This window comes from Triticum aestivum, chromosome 2B (assembly GCF_018294505.1).
Source record: "Triticum aestivum cultivar Chinese Spring chromosome 2B, IWGSC CS RefSeq v2.1, whole genome shotgun sequence".
Taxonomy (NCBI): Eukaryota; Viridiplantae; Streptophyta; class Magnoliopsida; order Poales; family Poaceae; genus Triticum; species Triticum aestivum.
The window spans coordinates 727,399,022-727,419,620 of NC_057798.1; the positions used below are offsets into that span (position 1 = coordinate 727,399,022).

Here is a 20,599-nt window from a genome sequence, read left to right on the forward strand (position 1 = left end):
CTCACCACCAATTGCACATCACGCAAAAAAGATATTCAGCAAATTATTGTCACTTCATGAAGACATTTTTTTTTACAAAGTTTTGGTCATATTTCAGCGAAATTTCTTGCTCACCCTCAGCACTTACCCCCAAATCCTCTTCCATGTACATCTGGGCCGATTTGCCATGGCCTGCAGCCAGACCATGCGGGCCCAGCCCGTGGCCCTCTAGTCCGGCGCCAACCCGGCCTCGTTCGTTCACGGCAAAACAAAACGCGACCACCCCACCCCACCCGACCAGACCAGACCAGACCAGGACAAACCCAGGCTCAGCAGCTGGTGCCCCCGTCCGTCCGGTCGCATTCCTCTCCGCCCCGCCTCCATGGACGCGTACCACCACCAGCGCCGCTTCGACGGCTCCGGCGACGCGCCGCCGCCGCCGCCGCCTCCGCCCTCCAACTGGTATCCCAGCCCCGCGCCGCCGTACCACCCTCCCCACCCCAACCACCCGTACCCTCCCCAGCACCACCAGTGGGGCCACCCGCCCCCCGACCTCCAGCACCAGCACCGCCCCCCGCCGCCGCAGTACGCGTACCAGCCCCCTCCCCCGCCGATGCAGCAGCAGATGCAGCCCCCGCCCCCCGCGCCCGGGAACCCCTGGCCTCCTCACCACGCTGCGGCCCAGCCCCCGCCGCAGAGCTACCCGCCTCCGCCGCCGGGACAGGTATGTCGGCGTCACCCGATTTCCGTCTCTGGGACATAAGATTGGTGATCAGTATACTGTTAGGAAGGAGCATCTGTAGCTGATTTTGTGTTAGGATTCGGGGCGTAGGCCCGTTGTTGGTCCTAGGGTTTAGGGGAAGCATGTTATAAACTTATATGTTGGTTCTGTGATCCCACTCGATTTACTGTGGATTGTGTCTGGTGTAGTCCGATGTTAGAACGCGGGTGCGTTATATAAGCCGGTGGTTTTGTGACATTGTGCAATCGGTAGCTTAGCCCCCTGCGATTGATGAGGAACTGTTTCGGCAAATTTTGTCACTACTGATGTAATTTTGTCAAGATTGTCTCCTCCGCTCTGTACAACTCGGCGCTCGCAGCAATTTTGTGATTTAGTTATCCTGGTTTGGAGTGAGGTTTCTTCAGTGGCATCAAATGTTCTGCCAAATGGCATCATGTTTTGTTAGTTTTCAAGTTTTAATCCATATGGACGTGTTTTTACCTGTGGCTTCTTGTTTCAGTTGCCTATTTTCTTCCATTGGACATGAAGTTCTGTGACTTACAATTGGACATTTCTTATTTTGTAGGCTTGGCCGAATCATTCATGGCCTCAAAATCATGGATACCCAGGTATGTCAATATCATCCAAGTCTATGTTATTATATGTATAATTTTACTCGCAAAGAAAACAGTGAGGTAATCCAAACTAGACTTACATAGTTTGTGTTGATACTGATGTGGAGCATTGTTATGATATGTGGGTATTGTAATGCAATATTTGTGTCTCTATGAATATGGATGTTTGTCAAATAACTATGAACTGTGCATGCAACTCAAGTTTCAAAACATTTATTCAATTATTTATCATGTGCGTCACTGTTATTTGGGTTGGTTGATTGGTTGGTTACACTGTTTTTCTTTTGCCTGTTACTATTAATGCATGTCCCGTCCTACGTAGCTTGCTTCTGATCATTGACTCAGTACTTCTGTACACAATCAGTCCTTCCCAAGTTGTGTCGTGATTCTTGGTTTGTGATGTAACAAATGCATTGCCTATTTACGTTATTAGTTAAAAGACTTATAATGGAATTTTAGTTCGACATCCAACTTAAAAAAGGCTCCTTGGAGCAGAAAGTTTACTTCTTCTAATAATAAATGGCTAGTTTGTTGTGACGATTTAATTTCTAAAAACAAAATAAACTCGAAGGGCTTGCCAATGAGGACGATTGGGCCACAAAGGCAAAGGAATGGGCTTCTGCTAAATCTGTTACAGAGAACCACCAGATTCAGCAGCATGCCATTCCAAGTAGAACAGAAATTCACCATTATGGCCACAATGATCAGTATCAGCAACCAGCTGGTCTGCCGACAGAACCTTTACACCCACCAATTCCACAATCAAGTAGCGACCAGTTGCTGTTTCAAATGTCAGGTCAACAGAGGGAAAGAAACTATTTGCAAGGTAACATGTCCTGTTACTCTTGCTCATTATATGTTACAGATGGGTACATAAGTTTCAGAACAAATCTGAAGATGATATTGCAGATAGAGGTCCAATGGCGCCACCACCGAAGAATTTTGGTCCATTTCCATCCACCTATGAGCAGGAGGTACCTTATAATTATTCTTCTGCTCAAGGTATGCCTTGCTTGGCAATTTAATTTGCTTGTGTGGCCTCCGTCAGAATTAGGTGTACCCTGCTGGATATGTATTCAGTTCAATTGCAGAAAGACTGAAAAGTCTAAAGCATCACTTATTTTAGAACAGAGGGGGTATATCACTTCATCTATCTTCTGATATTGTAGCTACCTTAGCTGTTTATACGTCATTCCTGTTGTATTTTGAGGCAATTCATTGGATGTCACTATTGTGTTTTCCTCAAATGGAGCAGAAAATCCAAATTATTGGTTGCATGCACTATGATGCTTGTGATTTTCTGTACCAATGACTCTTGATTACATCACCTTTTTGGTGTTAATAAATTACAATACAATACAAATGGTATAACCTATGTAGCTTTTCTAGGTTGTTCTTAATTCCTGTGGCATGTAGTTGATCCATTGTACTTTTCACTTTGAAGAGGTGGAATATTTGTGTCTCTTGCAAACACTCGTGTTTTTCACCCTTAATTACTAGGCGGGTCACTGTATATAACTATATCTCTACTACTATAGTACACCAATTTTCAAATTTGGACTAGCCGCCCACAGTGATGCAGAAGCATCTGTTAGCCGTTGATTTCTTCCATGGGATGAATTACTGCCACTCATCAGTGTTGAAGCCAACTTATCCGACAGCCAAGGTTTCTGGGATTCGCTGGGCACAACCGCGCGCCAAAACGAGGTCGATGGATCTTTCTAGAGTTAAACGTAGCTGGCATCTGACCAACCTGACACTTGCTCGAGAACTTTCCATTGGGAACCTAAACGAGTGAGGAGCAACCGAGCTAGCTTTACATTGGGAACTGGCCCTATTAGACAATGTAGTACTACTCCAGTGTAGGCTAGAAGCCTAAACGAGTGTGCTATAGGAATTTGCTCCTCGCATGAACACTGTTGAATGCATGCACGGAACCACTTTTTATTTTTCTCCAAAGAATTATTATGCTGTTGAAAAAATTGTACGCATGGCAATACTCCATTAATTTCATAATGGAGTGCGTATAGATTTTCTGAAAAGTCAAACATTTTAAACTTTGACCAAGTTTATAGAGAAAACTATTTATATCTACAATACCAAAAATATAAAACTATAAAATACATCATACGATGAATCTAATGATATATGCTTGGAATTCTAGATGTAAATGCTTTTCTCCACAAACTTGGTCAAAGTTTATGAGGATTGACTTTTCAAAAAACCTATGTGCATTATATTATGGAACGAAAGGAGCATTGCTGTTTGTTGAGAGAAATATTCAAACAGCCTATAAAAAATTCAGATTTAGATTTTAATTTATTTTTCTTCATCGGATGCTAAGTTATTTGAAGTTTACAATTTGAAAAGTTGAAAATTATCATCAAACTAACTTTATTTGTATTTTCAAGTTTGAACATGAAAAAGCTAAAAGACTTCACAAACACATCAATAACATTTCTTTTGGAATAAAAGTATATATTTTTTAAAAATCTTCTTATAGAAATTCATTGTGCTACCGTGATTTGATACGAATTGTAAAAAACAATCCACAAGTTCCCATTTTATTATAGCATATAATATCATATTTTTAATTTACATGATTTAGTATTGTGATAACACATAATAATCTAACGTGCAACGCATGTGCAAATTACTAGTACTATATGGTTGATGCTGATATGTATTCTGCTCAGGGTTTGATACTGGTAGATTTTGACTATGCCATGTAATAACAGGTAATGGGAATGCTATGCTTCAATATCCAAGCCCACAAGCTCAGCCATCTCTGAGTGCTTCATCAGTTCAAGACGGATTTCCTCGCGGGCCTCCTGGTGTGCCTGGGCATGGTTTACAGTCTTATAGGATGATGGCTGATCCCAGTGACCAACCCTTGGAGTTCAATGACAGAAAAGCTCCTGATATGGCAGTACATGAGACGATAAATATCAGATCTAGTGCTCCAACAGCAGTGTCTGAACATAGCACAATTCCAACATCAACTCAATCATGGGGCCCATCTGCTCCAGTTGGATATTTTCATCCAGCTCCAGTACCACAACAAGCATCACAGGTTTAGTAATCTGTTATAATATCTTGCGTCATTGATACAGTGGTACTTATTTTTATTCTGTTACAGATGGATCCTTCTTTGCATGCTGGACCACTCTTTGGAGCACTCTCTGGTTCGAGCTATGTTCCACCTGCAGCATTTGGTGTTGGTAGTGTAACTGAAGCATTCCCTACAGACGCAAACACTCTTTTCAATGTTGCAGAACGGTCAAAGAAAGTAGGTTTTGTGGTTCCATTCATTTCACTTGCTTATCACCATAGCCGTTTAACTTTAACTGATTCTTGTGCTCGATTATGTATCAGCCTCCAGTACCTAACTGGCTTCGAGAAGAGCTTCTAAAGAAAAAATCCACTCCAGTGAGTGCTTCAGTGCAGCATTTGACAAATTATGATTCCATGGATTCTGAAGATGCTGCGGAACCACCAAAAAGAGCTGACCAAACTGATAGTAGAAGCATTGGTTCAGCAAAATCAGTTGTAGCTGATGAAGCTGATGAGGTGCTCTTCTTTATTTTTAATCACTAGTGCAGTACATATTACGCTATTAATCTGCCTAACGTGATTCACTTGCATGCGTCCCTAATGATTTATTTCAGTACGAGTAGTACCATGTCCAAGTTAATGGGTCTAAAGCTAAATAGTATTGTGGAGGGCTTTAAATGCATAATGATTTTTGGACAACTTTTGTAAATCAAAGTGAACTAATTAAATCAGCGGCTTTGAGAAACTAAATAATTTACCTACTTACGTATATAGGTTTTTTCCAATGTTTTTATGGTAATTTCTGAAGAACATTGATTTCATAATGGTGAGAGAAATGGCACAGCTATGTGTCAATTTTTTCCAGATTTGATTTGTCAGTGAAGCACTTGAGACTTTAGGTTGATTGTCATACGGTATTACTGTACTGGCAAATCCCCTAAGTTCCTATAATCAGTTTTCCGGAGCAGCATCTTTTTTCCTCTGTACACATGTTTGCTTCTTTTGGATCTGGTCGAAACATCGGATGCTAGTTACTGAAAAGTTGATCCTTTTTGTTCCTGTTCATATTTGACTTGGATATTAACATGACCCGCATTTCAAATCGATGTACTGGACTTGAATCGTTTGCAGGATGAAGTTGAAGCGGCACGGACGGCAGCAATCAACAAGGAAATTAAACGTGTGTTGACAGAAGTTCTTCTAAAGGTTTGTTCACAGAAGTTCTCCTAAGGAATACAGCAAGACTGCCATTTCTTACTTTTGTCCTTTTTTCATTTCCAGGTTACTGATGATCTTTTTAACGAGATCGCAACCAAAGTTATGAATGAAGATGATTCATCAGCTGAACGTGAGTGAACTAAACTTAAAACTTAATGTAAATAGGACGTTGCTGATTATCGCCTCTGTGTTGCAGCAAATGAGACCACTGGTGTCTCTAGCTCAAAGGACCTTGGTCTGGGAGAATCAAAAGTCAAGACCACAGCTAAAGTTGTAGTCCCTGCTAAGCCAAACAATGTTAGCTCTACTGGCCGTTCTGATGGTAATGGGCTAAGTTCTCCTAAAGGTGCTCTTCTTGGTCTTGCTAGTTATGATTCAGATGACGAGGATGATGAGGGTGACGGTGATGGTAAGGATTTAATTTCAAATTTATCATCCGAAATTAAAGTTGATGCAGCTCATCCTAAAGAAAGTAAGTTCTTGAAAAACACAAAGCAGACATGGTTTCCCTGAATTTATTTTCTAAAGAAGGAAGAGCTTATTATTAACTTCGACACATAACAACCATGTAGGTGAGAACGTTGATGGTGAACTGCACAATAATAGTAACGGAAGTATTGCTTCAGTCCAAAGTGTTTCATCCGGAGATGATCCTAAATCCAGTGACAAAAGATCTCAGAGTAGGCCAACTGCAGAATCTGAACGAGAGCCAAGTATTCATGACACACAGAATGGAGAAGCCAAAACTTCTATTCAGCCAATTGGTGTGATTCATAAAACGAATGAGAAGGCACATGGACATGCAGAGGTGGATTTCCAAAATGGAAAAACCTCTTCCGGCCATCATACTGAAAATAATAATAATAATAATGCGGAGAGCACTCACAGGCATTTTGAAAGGAGCAGTCATGAGAAAGATCTTAAAGAGGTGAAGGTTGTCAATGGAAAAGACTCTGAGCCTTCTAAAACTGACAAGTTTAGAGATGGTGACAAGCATAGCATGCCTGAAAGTATTGATAAAAAGGGCACCTACAAAGAGGAAAGGGGTTCTGGCAGGTATGCAAAACATGGATTGGATAGATGGGATGATGCCAAAAGAGATCGAAAGGACCTTCCAAAGGATGCAAGAGAGAGAAAGAGGGATTCTGCTGATAGAAGAGACGTAGGAAAAGATGGGAATGACGATAGGTCAAGGCAAATTACTAAGAGCTCAGCTAGCCACAGCAGTAGAAGGTCACGGTCACGGTCACCAAGTGGGAGAAGCCGTACTAGGAATGAGAGTTCTTCACGTGTTCGAGGGAGTGTTTCAAGCGACGAGCCTTCTGATAATGCAAAAAGGAGGTAGTTATTCTTACATTTTGATGTTTAGCCTGTCTCAGTTTATGAGTTGCCCTTTCTCTTGTGTACTAATTACTCCATTTTCTACTGCAGAAAGAGCCATTCTCATAAAAACAGCATGTCTCCCTCACCTCCAAAATCTAGGAGCAGGTATATCAATATTCCTCCCTTCTCTGTAATATATGTTAAATAGTGGGAAATTTTTGCTAGTTAGCTCCAACATGTTCACATAACTATTGTAAGGTTGAGATTGATAGTTTTGCTGATCATGAATGCTCAGAATCATGCTAAGGTGGCTCTGAAACATCAGTAGTATTTTGATGTGGTAGACATCAATCTCATTTCTCACCAGAAGGGGTAGGGCATTTATGATAAGGTGGCTCTGAAACATCAGTAGTATTTTGATGTTATGTTTTGTAGAACTGTGTTGCACTACATCTCTTCATAATAATTCTCTTTGCAAGCAAATGCCTCAAAGCTAAATAATGTTGGAACTGTTCTACTTATATTATTTGTCAATTTGATATGAATAAGCACTGAGCAGGACACCTCTGAGTGAAGCAACATCAGGTTCATATATCGCTTATCCTTAAACTTACCCATTTAGTATTATGTTTCATCTCTAGACGAGTTTCGCGGTCTCCACATAGCAAGCATTCTCACCGCAGGCATTCACCTTATTCATCTGCTGAAAGGTAAGCGCTTAATTGGTTCTTTATTTTTCATTACATTGTTCCAGGTGATATTTTGGTGTGAATTTTCAGCAATTTATAAATTCAAGTTGTTATCTATTCAAACTTGCTGTAGCTGATTTCTGGGAAGTGGGTTAGTACAACAGGGCCAAAAAAAGAGGAGATATCAAGGATTTTCAGGATAAAAAGGGTGAACCTTTAGGTGTTACGAAAATTTGTGTTTTGGATTTTGTAAGAACCTTGATTAGATCGTAAATTTGCATAGTTTGCCATAATGTCTTGTGTTGTGTCAACTTAAGAATTTTGAAAATAGTTTCACCTGGAACTTCTTTGAATTGTAACTTGAGAAGTTAGAACAAACATTCAAGCCTCCATGAGGTTATCAAGTCCATAACTTTCTGAATTGTATTTTGTCGTGGAGTGCAATGGCAGGGTCGGCATTCTATCCGTGCTTCATCCTAGACCTTTTCAGGAATGCGGACCCGTGTTAATCTGGAGCCCTGTGTGTGCTACAGCAATCACACTCCATTTGTTAAACTATTTCTAATCATCGCAGGAAGAAGCGGTCCAGATCTAGAACTCCGGTCAAGAGGAGGTAGAAGAAGCTAGGTGGTTTTGTTTGTTTCAACTAGGGATGCTTGCCCTTTGCCCTTCCGATGAAGAAACAACATTTGCACGCCCACGAAACAAGATGCTGGATCTAGCCTCCAACAAAGGGGACGCCTCGACGACTCACGTGATGGATGTTGTTCGAAGGATGATGCACGGTGCCCAGCGGAAGATATGTCCGGTTTGCCAATATTAGGATATGTAATGTTTGTTACAAGCAGGGGACTTCATAATTTGTAGCTCTAGCGTCCCTTTTTAACTATTTTATTACCTGTATTTTCTCTTGGGGTCATGTAGTACTAGTATGCAAGGAGACTGGCCGAGTTTCGTTGGGACATGCTGCGATGTACTCCCTCCGTCCCAAAATAAGTGTCTCAACTTTATACTAGCTCTAGTACAAATTTATACTAAGCTCAAGACACTTATTTTGGGACGGATGGAGTAATTTTGTATTGTTATATATGCTCATCGCTTATCCCTGAATCATAATTAGGCCGGGAAAAATGTGTTGCAGGCCTCCACATGTAACTTGTATTGTCGTATGGACACGCTAAAATGTGTTGTGGTGGCCTCGAATGGACGAGGAAAAGGCAGATTGGTTGCACCATGATGTCGTGAATATTTCTACTGAATTACGTTTTGTCCTTAATTGTGGGTCAGTCAGTAGTTGGATGGTAGAGAAATGATGCTGATGTGCAACGTGCTGATTGAATGCTACGTGTATTTCAGTATCCGAGCACACACAAGCCCAGACATCTCCAACTGCCTCATCAATGATACAGACGTGAACTTTCCTACAGATATCGCCAGGATAATCACCTGTTTGCTGTAATTCAGTAATTTACAGCAACCAGGGATACCGCCTGGCCCTCAGCCGGCCGACGAGCTCCCCGCAGTCCACCTCCCTGAGGCGCAGCAGCAGGTGCAGCACGACGCCCGCGATGAACCCCAGCGCGGCGCTGGAGCCGGTGAGCGACACGCCGGCGCAGACCAGCATCACGAACGACTCCTCCTTGCTCCCCATGTCGCGCGACGCCATGGCCAGCTCCACGCCCGAGAAGAGCAGCATCACGCCCAGGATGCCGATGGGGAACTTCCCCAGGATCGTCACGAACGAGTTGCCGAACACCAGCCCGAGCACCAGCTTGCCGATGGCCAGGAACACCACGGACGCCCCGCTCCGGCCGCCGAACCGGTACTGCCCGGCCAGCCCCCCCGCGCCGTGGCAGCACGGCATGGCGCCGAACCAGCACCCGATCAGGTTCATGAGCCCCACGCTGACGGACACCCTCGCCGGCGACAGCTCCGCCTGCTCCGGGAACAGGTCGGACGACAGCTTGCACACGGCGATCACCGAGTTGAGCACCGACAGCGGGAGCTGCGGCACGGCCGCCTGCCAGAACCCGATCTTGAAATCTTCCCATGTTATCTTCACCAGCCCCAGCGGCGCCGGCCCGAAGCGGAGGCCGCGGAAGATGGAGGGGTCACGCACGAAGCAGAGCACCAGGCCGACCGCGAACACGATCAGCGCCGCCGGGACGCGGCCGCAGGAGCGACGGCGCGCGGTGGCGCGGCCGTCGGCTGCGTTGATGGCGTCGTCGTCGTCCCCGGAGCCGGTGGTGAGGAGGATGAACAGCAGCGCGGCGAGCGCGAGCAGCAGGCCGTCGAGGCCCAGCAGGGGGCGCTCCACGGAGGTGGAGGCGGAGGACGAGCGGGAGAAGTCCTGGTCGTAGCGGATGTACTTGACGGCGGTGAAGGCGAAGGAGAGGCCCTGGGAGAGCTGCACGCCGCGGACGACGGGGAGCGGGAGCACGCGGTAGAGGCGGGTCATGAGCCCCGTGGCGCCGAGGAAGAGGAGGATGGCGGCGACGGCGATGCCGGCGCCCATGATCTGCGGGACGGTAAGGTGCGCGGAGGAGAGCGCGACGGCGGCGATGGACTTCATGGGCTGTACGGGCATGGGGATCCCGAAGAGGACGCCGCTGGCGAAGTTGTAGAGCGCGGTGAAGATGAGCGTGGTGCCCAGGTCGAGGTGGGAGGCCAGCGACAGCGCCAGCACGATGGGGATGTAGGTGCCCAGGTCCCCCACGGCGCCGCCCAGCTCCGACCAGACGGACGTCTTGAGCCGGATGGACGGCGGCAGGAACCGCCGCCGGTGCGGCGGCTCGCCCGGGAGCAGCGGGTCGCTGGCGGAGGATGCCATGGCCGGCTGCACCTGCACGACTGCTGCAGAGTACTATTACTGTGGGTGTGGGCTGAGTATAGAAATGGGTAGGTGGCGTGCGAGATTTGCAGTGATTATAGATGGCGATGCGTCCGATTGTTGCTTAGCGCGATGGCGACGTGCGTGGTGTATATATACTCAGTGAACGCTTCCTATTTTCTAAACGCAACTTTGTCAGATATTGGGAGGACACGTTGTGTTTCGAGGCATTGGATTTTTTTCGCCTGAATGGATCTTTACCAAGTTGTTTCTAGATGTTCTAGTCTACATCCACACTTTTCGGCCATAATAAGTTTGCTCCGTTGAGATGGAGTTTTAGAGGAGACAACGAGCTTTATTCACGGCATGTCGCGGATCGATGCAACAGGAGCAAGACTTCCACACTTCCAATAATTTAAATGTAGTTTTAGTTTTGTAAATGTTTTTTAAGTTTAAGGATACATACTACTCTAATCGTCCTATAATATAAGAGCGTCTTTGACACTACATTATTAGTGTCAAAACAATTACATACTTATCGAAAAAATACTAGCCAATATATACTTCCATCTAGAATTATTTGTCGGAGAAATGAATATATCTGAAGGGTATGCTGGTTTGACTTTTGGGGCGATGTAGGGACGAAACAAACTCAGATTCTCTAGGTGAATTGTTAAAGAAATATCGGAAATATTCAGGCGAGAACATGCATGAACGAAAATAGACAGCCTACATGCTGGTGCTCCCGGGATCGATATGAGAATATCGTTTCGTTGCACGTATACGCAATGACTTTTGAAGTTGCGTGGCGAACTGCACATCCAAGGATACGCTGCGTCGACGTGGACGTCAGGACAGGGTCAAGTGTCTGTTGGGAGTGACCAGGGGACTGCGTGACACTTGTTTGTTGGGCGACAGGATTGTTTGCGTCGGCATCGATCTGGGATTCCTTCCTGCAAAAGTAACAGAAATTGGCACTGTACACACACACGGGCAACATTTCTTTTCTTAAAAAAAACTTCCGATCCATTCATACAAAGAACACAAAAATTACATCCGTGTCCACGGACCACCTAATGGCGACTACAAGCACTGGAGCAATCCAAAGCGTGCTACCATCTTCACCGGAGCCGATCAAACTTGTTGTAGTAGACAGTCAGAAATCATTTGTACTAAGGTCTCGTAGGAACAGCGCATCAGAACACAAATCGTCGCCGACGAAAAGAAGTATAGATCAAAAGAATCCAACCTTTCCACGCACGAACAAAGACGAACAAAAACTAGATCAAAAAAATCCACTTGTTTGATCTCACGTGTGACACTATCTAAGATATTTGTCCCTCGAAGGAAAACAAATCTATGATATTTGTGACAGCATTCGAAGTTGATTCTCAGTGTGTCACACGCACGTATGTACGTGCAAGGGAACGTATCTGGTGCATCAAGGCAATTTGTGCTACCGGTGCATCGGACCCTGTTGCACATTAAAAATATTGAAAAAAAATAGCAAAAAATTTAGTGTATCGACACAACATTAATGTATGTTGTCGCAAAAATTTAAATGATTCAAAACAATGCTCAAGATACAAAAATGACAAATTTGACCTCGATGTGCTAATGGGCCAAAAATGAAGCCCAACTTGTGTTATGTACTATTCAGTGTCAAATTTGTTATTTTTGTATCTCAAGCAATGTTTCAAATATTGATTTAAATTTTTGTGACAACGTACATAGATGTTGTGTCAATGCACTAGATTTTTTTCTGAATTTTTTCGAACATTTTTGAATGTGCAACGGGCGACCGGTGCACCGATAGCACAAATTGCCACAGTGCACCAGATACATTCCCGTACGTGCAAAGCAGCGTCGAGCCGGCAAAGCTCGAGCCCATGTGCCAAACTCTAAAATGGGTATATCTCATTAAAAAATAAAATTATATTAAATACAACTATAATAATATGTACTCCCTCCGTCTCATAATGTAAGACTTTTTTAACACTAGTGTAGTGTTATGAGACGGAGGGAGTAGATAATAATATCTTGCATATTAAAATAAAAGAAATGACATAAATAGAACTAAAATAATATATACTCCCTCCGTCTCATAATGTAAGACGTTTTTCCACACTAGAGTAGTGTTAAAAAACGTCTTACATTATAGGACGGAGGGAGTAGATAATAATACCTCTCCTTACATATAGCAATGTAATATATGTAAAGTATATAACTATAATAATACCTATTCAACATGTGGTTGCATAGTCTTTCTCTTTTTTTTTTCGCGAATATGCAAAATTTGCGTATCTTTTTATTAATTTATAATGATAGAAGAACAATAATTAACATAAGGATCTGTCTAGATCTCAGTCGACTGAGAGTCTCAGCTGGCTCAGTCAGCTGACGCCACCTGTTTACTTTTTTTTGTTTATGTCCAGCCCCCGTCGTGGCCTCTTGTGGCTTTCTGGGCTGGCGGCTGGCGCTTCTTTTGTCTTTGTTTTGTGCGTTTTCTATGTAGTGCCGGTTCAGATATTTTGGGCAGTTTTTCTGTTTGGTGCTGCTGCTCGTTGATTATGTAAGCTTTAGCTATTGTTCGAGCATTTTTACCGAAACTTTTAGCTATTGTTCGAATATATATATATATATATATATATATATATATATATATATATATATATATATATATATTTGCGGAATATTGTTCGAATATATTAGCTGTGTGGTGCACCAGCCAGCTATATTAGTTGGTGTTCCTACAATTTTCTTAACATGCTATTTCTTTCGTTTTGTCCGGATTTCTTTTTCATTTTCATATACATTTTCATATTTTGTTTCTAAAAATTGTAAGCATTAGTCAATATTTTTTTTATAAAATGTGTTCGTGCATTTTCATAAATACTAATCGTGTATTTGAAAAATATCTAGCATGCAATTAGGAAATGTTCAATATTATTTACAAATAATCATCATGCTATTAGAAAAATGTTCAACGTTAATTATCACTGTTTTTAGCTTGCATTTTCTTTATCGCATTGGGTTGAATCGGCCATTGTTTTACTCGTTTGTTTGTAATTTCTCTATCATCCACAAATTAAAAAATGGTACTAACAAAAATAGGAGATCTCATCATATGCTGTTTCACATGCAATGCGGACGTGCAACTAGGTTGGTGTGGCGTGTTTTAAAAAAAATCCAAATGTCTCTTTTCAAAGAAAAACCACAAAAACATAATAAATTAATTTAATAATAGGATGTGGATATGGCTTGGTCGATTGAGACTTAAAAATAAGTCTCAGTCAGCTGGCATCATGGCGGCATGCAGTTGTAGTATGAGGCGACACTTTCAATTGCAGGTCTAGTGGCAGGCATGCAATTGTCCATCTCCCGACAAAATACCACGAAGTTGTAGTTGTGGGCGACACATGCAGTTGCATGCCAAGTGTCAGACATGCAACTTCTCCCTTCCCGACAAAACACCACAAAGTTGCAGTCACGTTGAAGATATGCAGTTGCAGTGTAGGGCAACACTTGCAATTGCATGCCTAGTGTCGGGCATGCAACTACCCTCTCCTCTTCCCGCCGCTCTCCAACAAAAACACAAAGGACATTTATAGTTCGGAGGGAGGCATGCAATTGCAGTTGAGGGCAACACATGGAGTTGCAAGCCTAGTGCCGGACATACAACTGCCCCCTCTCGCGTCGCCCATCGACTAAACAAAAGGTTGGTTGCAGTTGGGTGTGTGAACATGCAGTTGCAGTCGAGGGAAACATTTGAGTTGCAAGACTAGTGTCTGGCATGCAACCGCCCCTCTCTCCCTCCGCCCTCAAATAAAAACACAAGGCCAATTGCAGTCAGGACGGAGGCATGAATTGCATTTGAGGGCGATACTTGCAGGTACAGCCATGTTGGGAGACATGAAGTTGCAGTCGGGTGACACTTGCAGTTGCATGCCTAGTGTTGGACATGCAATTGCCGACCTCTCTCGCCGCTTATTTGCAAAAAAGGGCCAGTTGCACTCGAGGGCGACACTTGCAGTTGCAAGCCTAGTGCCGGACATCTAACTACCCCCTCTCCCGCTGCCCACCATAATAAAAGGTTTGTTGCGGTCGGGGTGTATGGACATGCAATTGCACTCGAGGGCGACACTTGAAGTTGCAAGCTATTGTCGGCCAGCATGCAACTACCCCCTTCTCCCACCGCCCTCCGACAAAAACACTAGGCTAGTTGCAGTCGAGAGGGAGACATTCATCCAGGGGAGAGACTTGTAGTTGCATGCCTAGTATTGGACATGCAACTCGCCCTCCACTCCAACCGCCCACTTACAAAACAAAGGTCAATTGCATTTGGGATGTGTGGGCATGCAGTTTCAGTTGGGGGCAACACTTGCAGTTGCATGCCTAGTGTTACCCCCGCCTCTCCCCACCGCCCACTAACACTTACAGTTGCAAGCCCAGAGTTGGCGCTGCAACTACTGCCTTCTCCTGATAAAAAAAGAAAAAAAAGGAAATACACGCAAAAGCCAGTCCTTCACCAGTTGCATGTGGAGTAAGTTGTGTGTGGTTGTGCATGGATAAACGAACATGCTACATACAATCAATATTTCCTTCGAGGCTAAAAATAAAGAATAGATAAAAAACATAGTTACGCACGGATTCGATGTGTGCGGTCACATGTGGATGGATGTACATGTGGCTCATAGTATGATTTTAAAAATGACGAAAATAAATGTGAAAAATTAAGAATTAATAAAAGCCAAAAAAATGAAAACACACACAAACATACTTCAAAGAAAGAATTATGAGAGAAAAGAGAACAAGAAAAGAATAAAAACAATGGAAATAAGTAATAATTTTAAAAGAAGCAACAAAAATAAAATTCAAAAGAACGACTATAAATCCAAAAATGAATTGGCTCAAGCCATTTTGAAAAAAATGTACACAATGTTGCGACCGGAAAAAGTAAATGCAACACAAATTTGCACGATTCGTGGCACATAGATTAAATGGTTTATCATATTACCAAATCTTATATGAGCAAACCTTGACACGCAGCATAGATGAAAAAAAAACGTGGAGAAAAATAAGAGTGTGCATTGATTATGACATGCTAAAAGATATAGGGGAAGACACTGACCATGGAGGACACACATGCTGGTCTAGTAGAAAAAATTAGAAAAAACAAGACAAGACGCTCGCTCTTTGCACTTTGCACAGTCTATCTCTAACCACAACCCAACAAACAAACAAAAAGAAAGAAACAGGCTGGCTGCATCATCTTAACAGGCCGATTTAAAGGTGACAAGCAGCTAGCGTAAAAAATATTCAATGGAGGCATGGACTGAGACTTGGATAGAAATCAGTCGACTGAGATTTACTCGCTACGTTAGTACAATATGGGGGTACAACACATGGCATGAAAGCAAGGAGGCATGATCATGAAACCCGACACATAGAGACAAAGGATGCTTAACTATTCTCATGGCACCGAGAACACCTAAATGATCTCACACACTGCTGCATGGTGTCAGGAAGGAGGCATCTGTAACATCTACCATGAAGCCAAGCGGGAACAGGGCGGGGACCAATACTTGGGCTAGTGACGCCGAGCATTGCATGTTGCGCCGCGACAACACCTTCTGCCAACCTCCGCGCGAATATGAATCACACGCCATTCGTTCCCGGCCAAGCAGCCAGAACCGAGGATTTGGTAGCTGACACCGGTGTCCGTGGGGCCAGCACATCGCCCTCCTCTTCTTCATCGCCAGTGAGGGAGCTCCACGAAACACATTACGCTGTGTCCAGACCTGACACAGTACTAGATGGAGTTGAGGACAACACCATTTCCATAGACGTCGAGGACGCTGTAGCCGAATTAGCAAAGACTCCGAACATCTTCAAATCCAACAATGTGGATGCCGCGAGCGAACAAGATAGCGCCTTCAAGAATGGGTGCGACTGATACGTCTCCAACGTATCTATAATTTATGAAGTATTCATGCCATGTTTACAACAGTTTTATATGGTTTTGGTATGATTTGAATGGAACTAACCCGGCCTAACGTTGTTTTCAGCAGAACTACCGTGGTGTTGTTTTTTGTGTAGAAATAAAAGTTCTCAGAATGGGTGGAACCTTTTGACGATGTATTTTGGAACAGAAGAGACACTAGAAGCTTCGGGAGGAGACCAGAAGGCGAAGGAGGTGGCCATGAGCCACCAGGGTGCACCCAGGGGGTGGGCTTGTCCTGGTGCCTCGTGGGACCATCTTAGCTTCTTTTCACGTGAGACCGACGCCAAAAAATCTTATAAGTAGAGAAACCCCCAGAAATAACTCTAGAACTTCGACTCCACCGCCGCAAGCCTCTGTACCAAAGAGATCCCATCTGAGCCCTGTTCCGGCACCCTGCCGGAGGGGGAAATCATCACTGAAGGCCATCTTCATCATCCCGACGGTGTCCATGACAAGGAGGGAGTAGTTCACCCTCGGGGTTGAGGGTATGTACCAGTAGCTATGTGTTTGATCTCTCTCTCTCTCTCTCGTGTTCTTGATTTGGCACGATCTTGATGTATCACGAGTTTTGTTAATATAGTTGGATCATCTGGTGTTTCATCCTCTCTATCTTCTTGTGATGAATTGAGTTTTTATCTTTGAGGTTTCACTATTATCGGATTGAATACTTTTATGATTTTGAGAACACTTGATTTATGTCTTGCATGCGGACACCCATGATGACAATGGGTTGTTCTATTGATTCACTTGATGTATGTTTTGGCACTCAACTCACGGATTCCGAAGGTAACATTGGGATAATCTATGCATAGGGGTTGATGCATGTTTTTGTCCTTCTTTCACTGGTAGAAATCTTGGGGAACTCTTTGAAGTTCTGTGTGCTGGATTGAATATTGTGAATCTGAAGTTGTTTGATGCATATCGAATAATCAACTCACGGGTACTTGTGGTGACATTGGAGTATCTAGGTGACATTAGAGTTGTTGATGCGTATCATATGGTGTTATTTTAGCATGAACTCTAGGGCTGTTTGTGACACTTATAGGGATGGCTCAATAGATTGATCAAAAAAGATAATTTTGAGGTGGTTTTGTACCCTACAACAATTTCATCTTATGTTCTCCGTTGGATAAGAACTTTGGAGTGATTAAAAGATAATTTTGAGGTGGTTTTGTACCCTACAACAATTTCATCTTATGTTCTCCATTGGATAAGAACTTTGGAGTGATTCTTTGTCGCATGTTGAGGTATTATTATATGATTCAATTATGTTAGCACTGTTGAGAGATTGCACTAGTGAAAGTATGAACCCTAGGCCTTGTTTTCAAGCATTGCAATACCGTTTGTGCTCCATTTTATCACTTGCTACCTTGCTGTTTTTTATTTCCAGATTACAAAAACCTATATCTACTATCCATACTACACTTGTATCACCATCTCTTCGCTGAACTAGTGCACCTATACAATTTGCCATTTGTATCGGGTGTGTTGGGGACACAAGCGATTTCTTGTATTTGGTTGCAGGGTTGTTTGAGAGAGACCATCTTCATCTTACGCCTCCCACGGATTGATAAACCTTAGGTCATCCACTTGAGGGAAAATTGCTACCGTCCTACAAAACTCTGCCCTCGGAGGCCCAACACGAGTCTACAAGAATAAGTTGTGTAGTAGACACAAGCGACGCCATGACACCACCACCATCCAATCTGAATAACCGGACCTACATTTTCCCTCGATGCTCGAAGTTGGGCACAGATAAAGGCCATGACAGCGCCTCCAAGAAGGGAATGACACCTGCAAGTGTCACCGCTGCCAGCATCGGCAAGCCTAGCATGGATTTTGCTTAGCCCTAGTCTGAGCAACCCCATAGCCACCAGATCAGAATCCAAAGGTGAGGAAGACACCACGTCGGTCGACCGCCACCACAAAAGGGAGGGGGCGGGGCTACACCTGCTATCGAAGCAAAAGAGGTTTGGGAACAACATGCCGTGAGGGTGGACGTGGTCGGGAAGGCAGTGATACATCCATTTTGCATCATGTTTTCCTATGGATATTTATGATGTTTTTATGCATAATAATTCTTTTTGGAGTAATTATAATGCGTTTTCTCTCATAATATGCAAGGTACACACAAAGAGGGAGAATTCCGACAGCTGGAAATCTGGACCAAGAAAAGCTACGTCAGTCTGCCTATTCTGCACAACTCCAAACAAGATGAAACTTCACGTAGATTTTTTATGGAATATATGAGGAATATTGGAGCCAATAAGTACTAGAGGGGCCCACAAGGTGGGCACAACCCACCTGGGCGCGGTAGGGAGCCCAAGCATGCCCTGGTGGGTTGTGCTCCCCTCGGCCCACCTCTGGTGCCCATCTTCTGGTATATAAGTAATTTTGACCTAGAAAAAAAATAAGGAGAGGACTTTCGGGACAGAGCGCCGCCGTCTCGAGGCGGAACTTGGGCAGGAGCACTTTTGCCCTCCGGTGGAGCGATTCCGCCGGGGGAACTTCCCTCTCGAAGGGGGAAATCATCGTCATCATCATCACCAACAACTCTCCCATCTTGGGGAGGGCAATCTCCATCAACATCTTCAACAACACCATCTCCTCTCAAACCCTAGTTCATCTCTTGTGTTCAACCTTTGTACGGAACTATAGATTGGTGCTTGTGGGTGACTAGTAGTGTTGATTACATCTTGTAGTTGATTACTATATGGTTTATTAGGTGGAAGATTATATGTTAAGATCCATTATGCTATTTAATACCTCTACGATCTTGAGCATGATTATTATTTGTGAGTAGTTAATTTTGTTCTTGAGGTCACGGGAGAAATCATGTTGCAAGTAATCATGTGAACTTGATATGTGTTCGATATTTTGATAGTATGTATGTTGTGATTCCCTTAGTGGTGTCATGTGAACATCGACTACATGACACTTCACCATATTTGGGCCTAAGGGAATGCATTATGGAGTAGTTATTAGATGATGGGTTGCGAGAGTGATAGAAACTTAAACCCTAGTTTATGCGCTATTCCGTAAGGGACCGATTGTATCCAAAAGTTTAATGCTATGGTTAGAATTTATTCTTAATACTTTTATCGTAGTTGCGGATGCTTGCGAGGGGGTTAATCATAAGTAGGAGGTTTGTTCAAGTAAGAACAACACCTAAGCACCGGTCCATCAACATATCAAATTATCAAAGTAGCGAACATGAATTGAACCAACATGATGAAAGTGACTAGATGAAATTCCCGTGTACCCTCAAGAACGCTTTGCTTATTATAAGAGACCGTTTTGGCCTGTACTTTGCCTCAAAAGGATTGGGCTACCTTGCTGCACTTTTGTTACTACTATCATTACTTGCACATTACAAATTATCTTGCTGTCAAACTACTCTGTTACCTACAATTTCAGCACTTGCATACATTACCTTACTGAAAACCACTTGTCATTTTCTTCTGCTCCTCGTTGGGTTCGACACTCTTACTTATCGAAAAGAGCTACAATTGATCCCCTATACTTGTGGGTCATCAATGCTATTTTCTGGCGCCGTTGCCGGGGAGTGAAGCGCCTTTGGTAAGGAAACATTTATATAGTGTGCTGAAATTTAATGTCACTTGTTACTATGGAAAATAATCCTTTGAGGGGTTTGTTCGGGGTATATTCACCTCAACCGGAACCACAATTAGCTAGCCCTCAACCTACTGCACCTACTGAAAATATTGAATTTGAAATTCCTTCGGGTATGATAGAACAACTACTAGCTAATCCTTATGCAGGAGATGGAACCGAACATCCTGATATGCACTTAATATATGTGGAACAAATTTGTGGATTGTTTAAGCGTGCAGGTTTACCCGGAGATGATGTTAAGAAGAAGGTTTTCCCTTTATCTTTGAAGGGAAAAGCATTGGCATGGTATAGGCTATGCGATGATATTGGATCTTGGAATTGGAATCGACTAAAATTGGAGTTCCATCAATTTTTTTATCCCATGCATCTAGTTCATCGTGATCGGAATTATATATATAATTTTTGGCCTCGTGAAGGAGAAAGTATCGCTCTAGTTTGGGGGAGGCTTAAGTCAATGTTATATTCATGCCCCAATCATGAGCTCTCAAGAGAAATTAGTATCCAGAATTT

The 20,599-nt window shown here is 43.4% G+C and overlaps 2 protein-coding genes across 4 annotated transcripts; one reads left to right on the plus strand and one right to left on the minus strand.

Annotated features, from left to right (window-relative positions):
* The first annotated feature begins 277 nt into the window (after positions 1 to 277).
* Positions 278 to 8,583, plus strand: LOC123046983 (pollen-specific leucine-rich repeat extensin-like protein 2). Of its 3 annotated transcripts, none has more exons than XM_044470451.1 (14): positions 278 to 703; positions 1,287 to 1,329; positions 1,907 to 2,161; positions 2,245 to 2,337; positions 4,074 to 4,408; positions 4,475 to 4,624; positions 4,711 to 4,905; positions 5,521 to 5,595; positions 5,671 to 5,737; positions 5,804 to 6,079; positions 6,180 to 6,948; positions 7,039 to 7,095; positions 7,572 to 7,640; positions 8,194 to 8,583. In XM_044470451.1, exons 1-14 carry the CDS (start codon positions 362 to 364, stop codon positions 8,234 to 8,236), a joined length of 2,769 nt encoding a protein of 922 aa, XP_044326386.1. In that variant the 5' UTR covers positions 278 to 361; the 3' UTR covers positions 8,237 to 8,583. The 3 variants fall into 3 exon arrangements, with proteins under 3 accessions (XP_044326386.1, XP_044326387.1, XP_044326388.1); XM_044470452.1 differs by having other exon boundaries at positions 5,804 to 6,016; XM_044470453.1 differs by lacking the exons at positions 1,907 to 2,161; positions 2,245 to 2,337.
* A 367-nt stretch (positions 8,584 to 8,950) lies between these two features.
* LOC123046984 (molybdate transporter 2) lies at positions 8,951 to 10,561 on the minus strand. Its single transcript, XM_044470454.1, has one exon. The coding sequence runs from the start codon at positions 10,447 to 10,449 to the stop codon at positions 9,088 to 9,090; it is 1,362 nt and encodes a 453-aa protein (XP_044326389.1). The 5' UTR covers positions 10,450 to 10,561; the 3' UTR covers positions 8,951 to 9,087.
* Between the last annotated feature and the right edge of the window lie 10,038 nt (positions 10,562 to 20,599).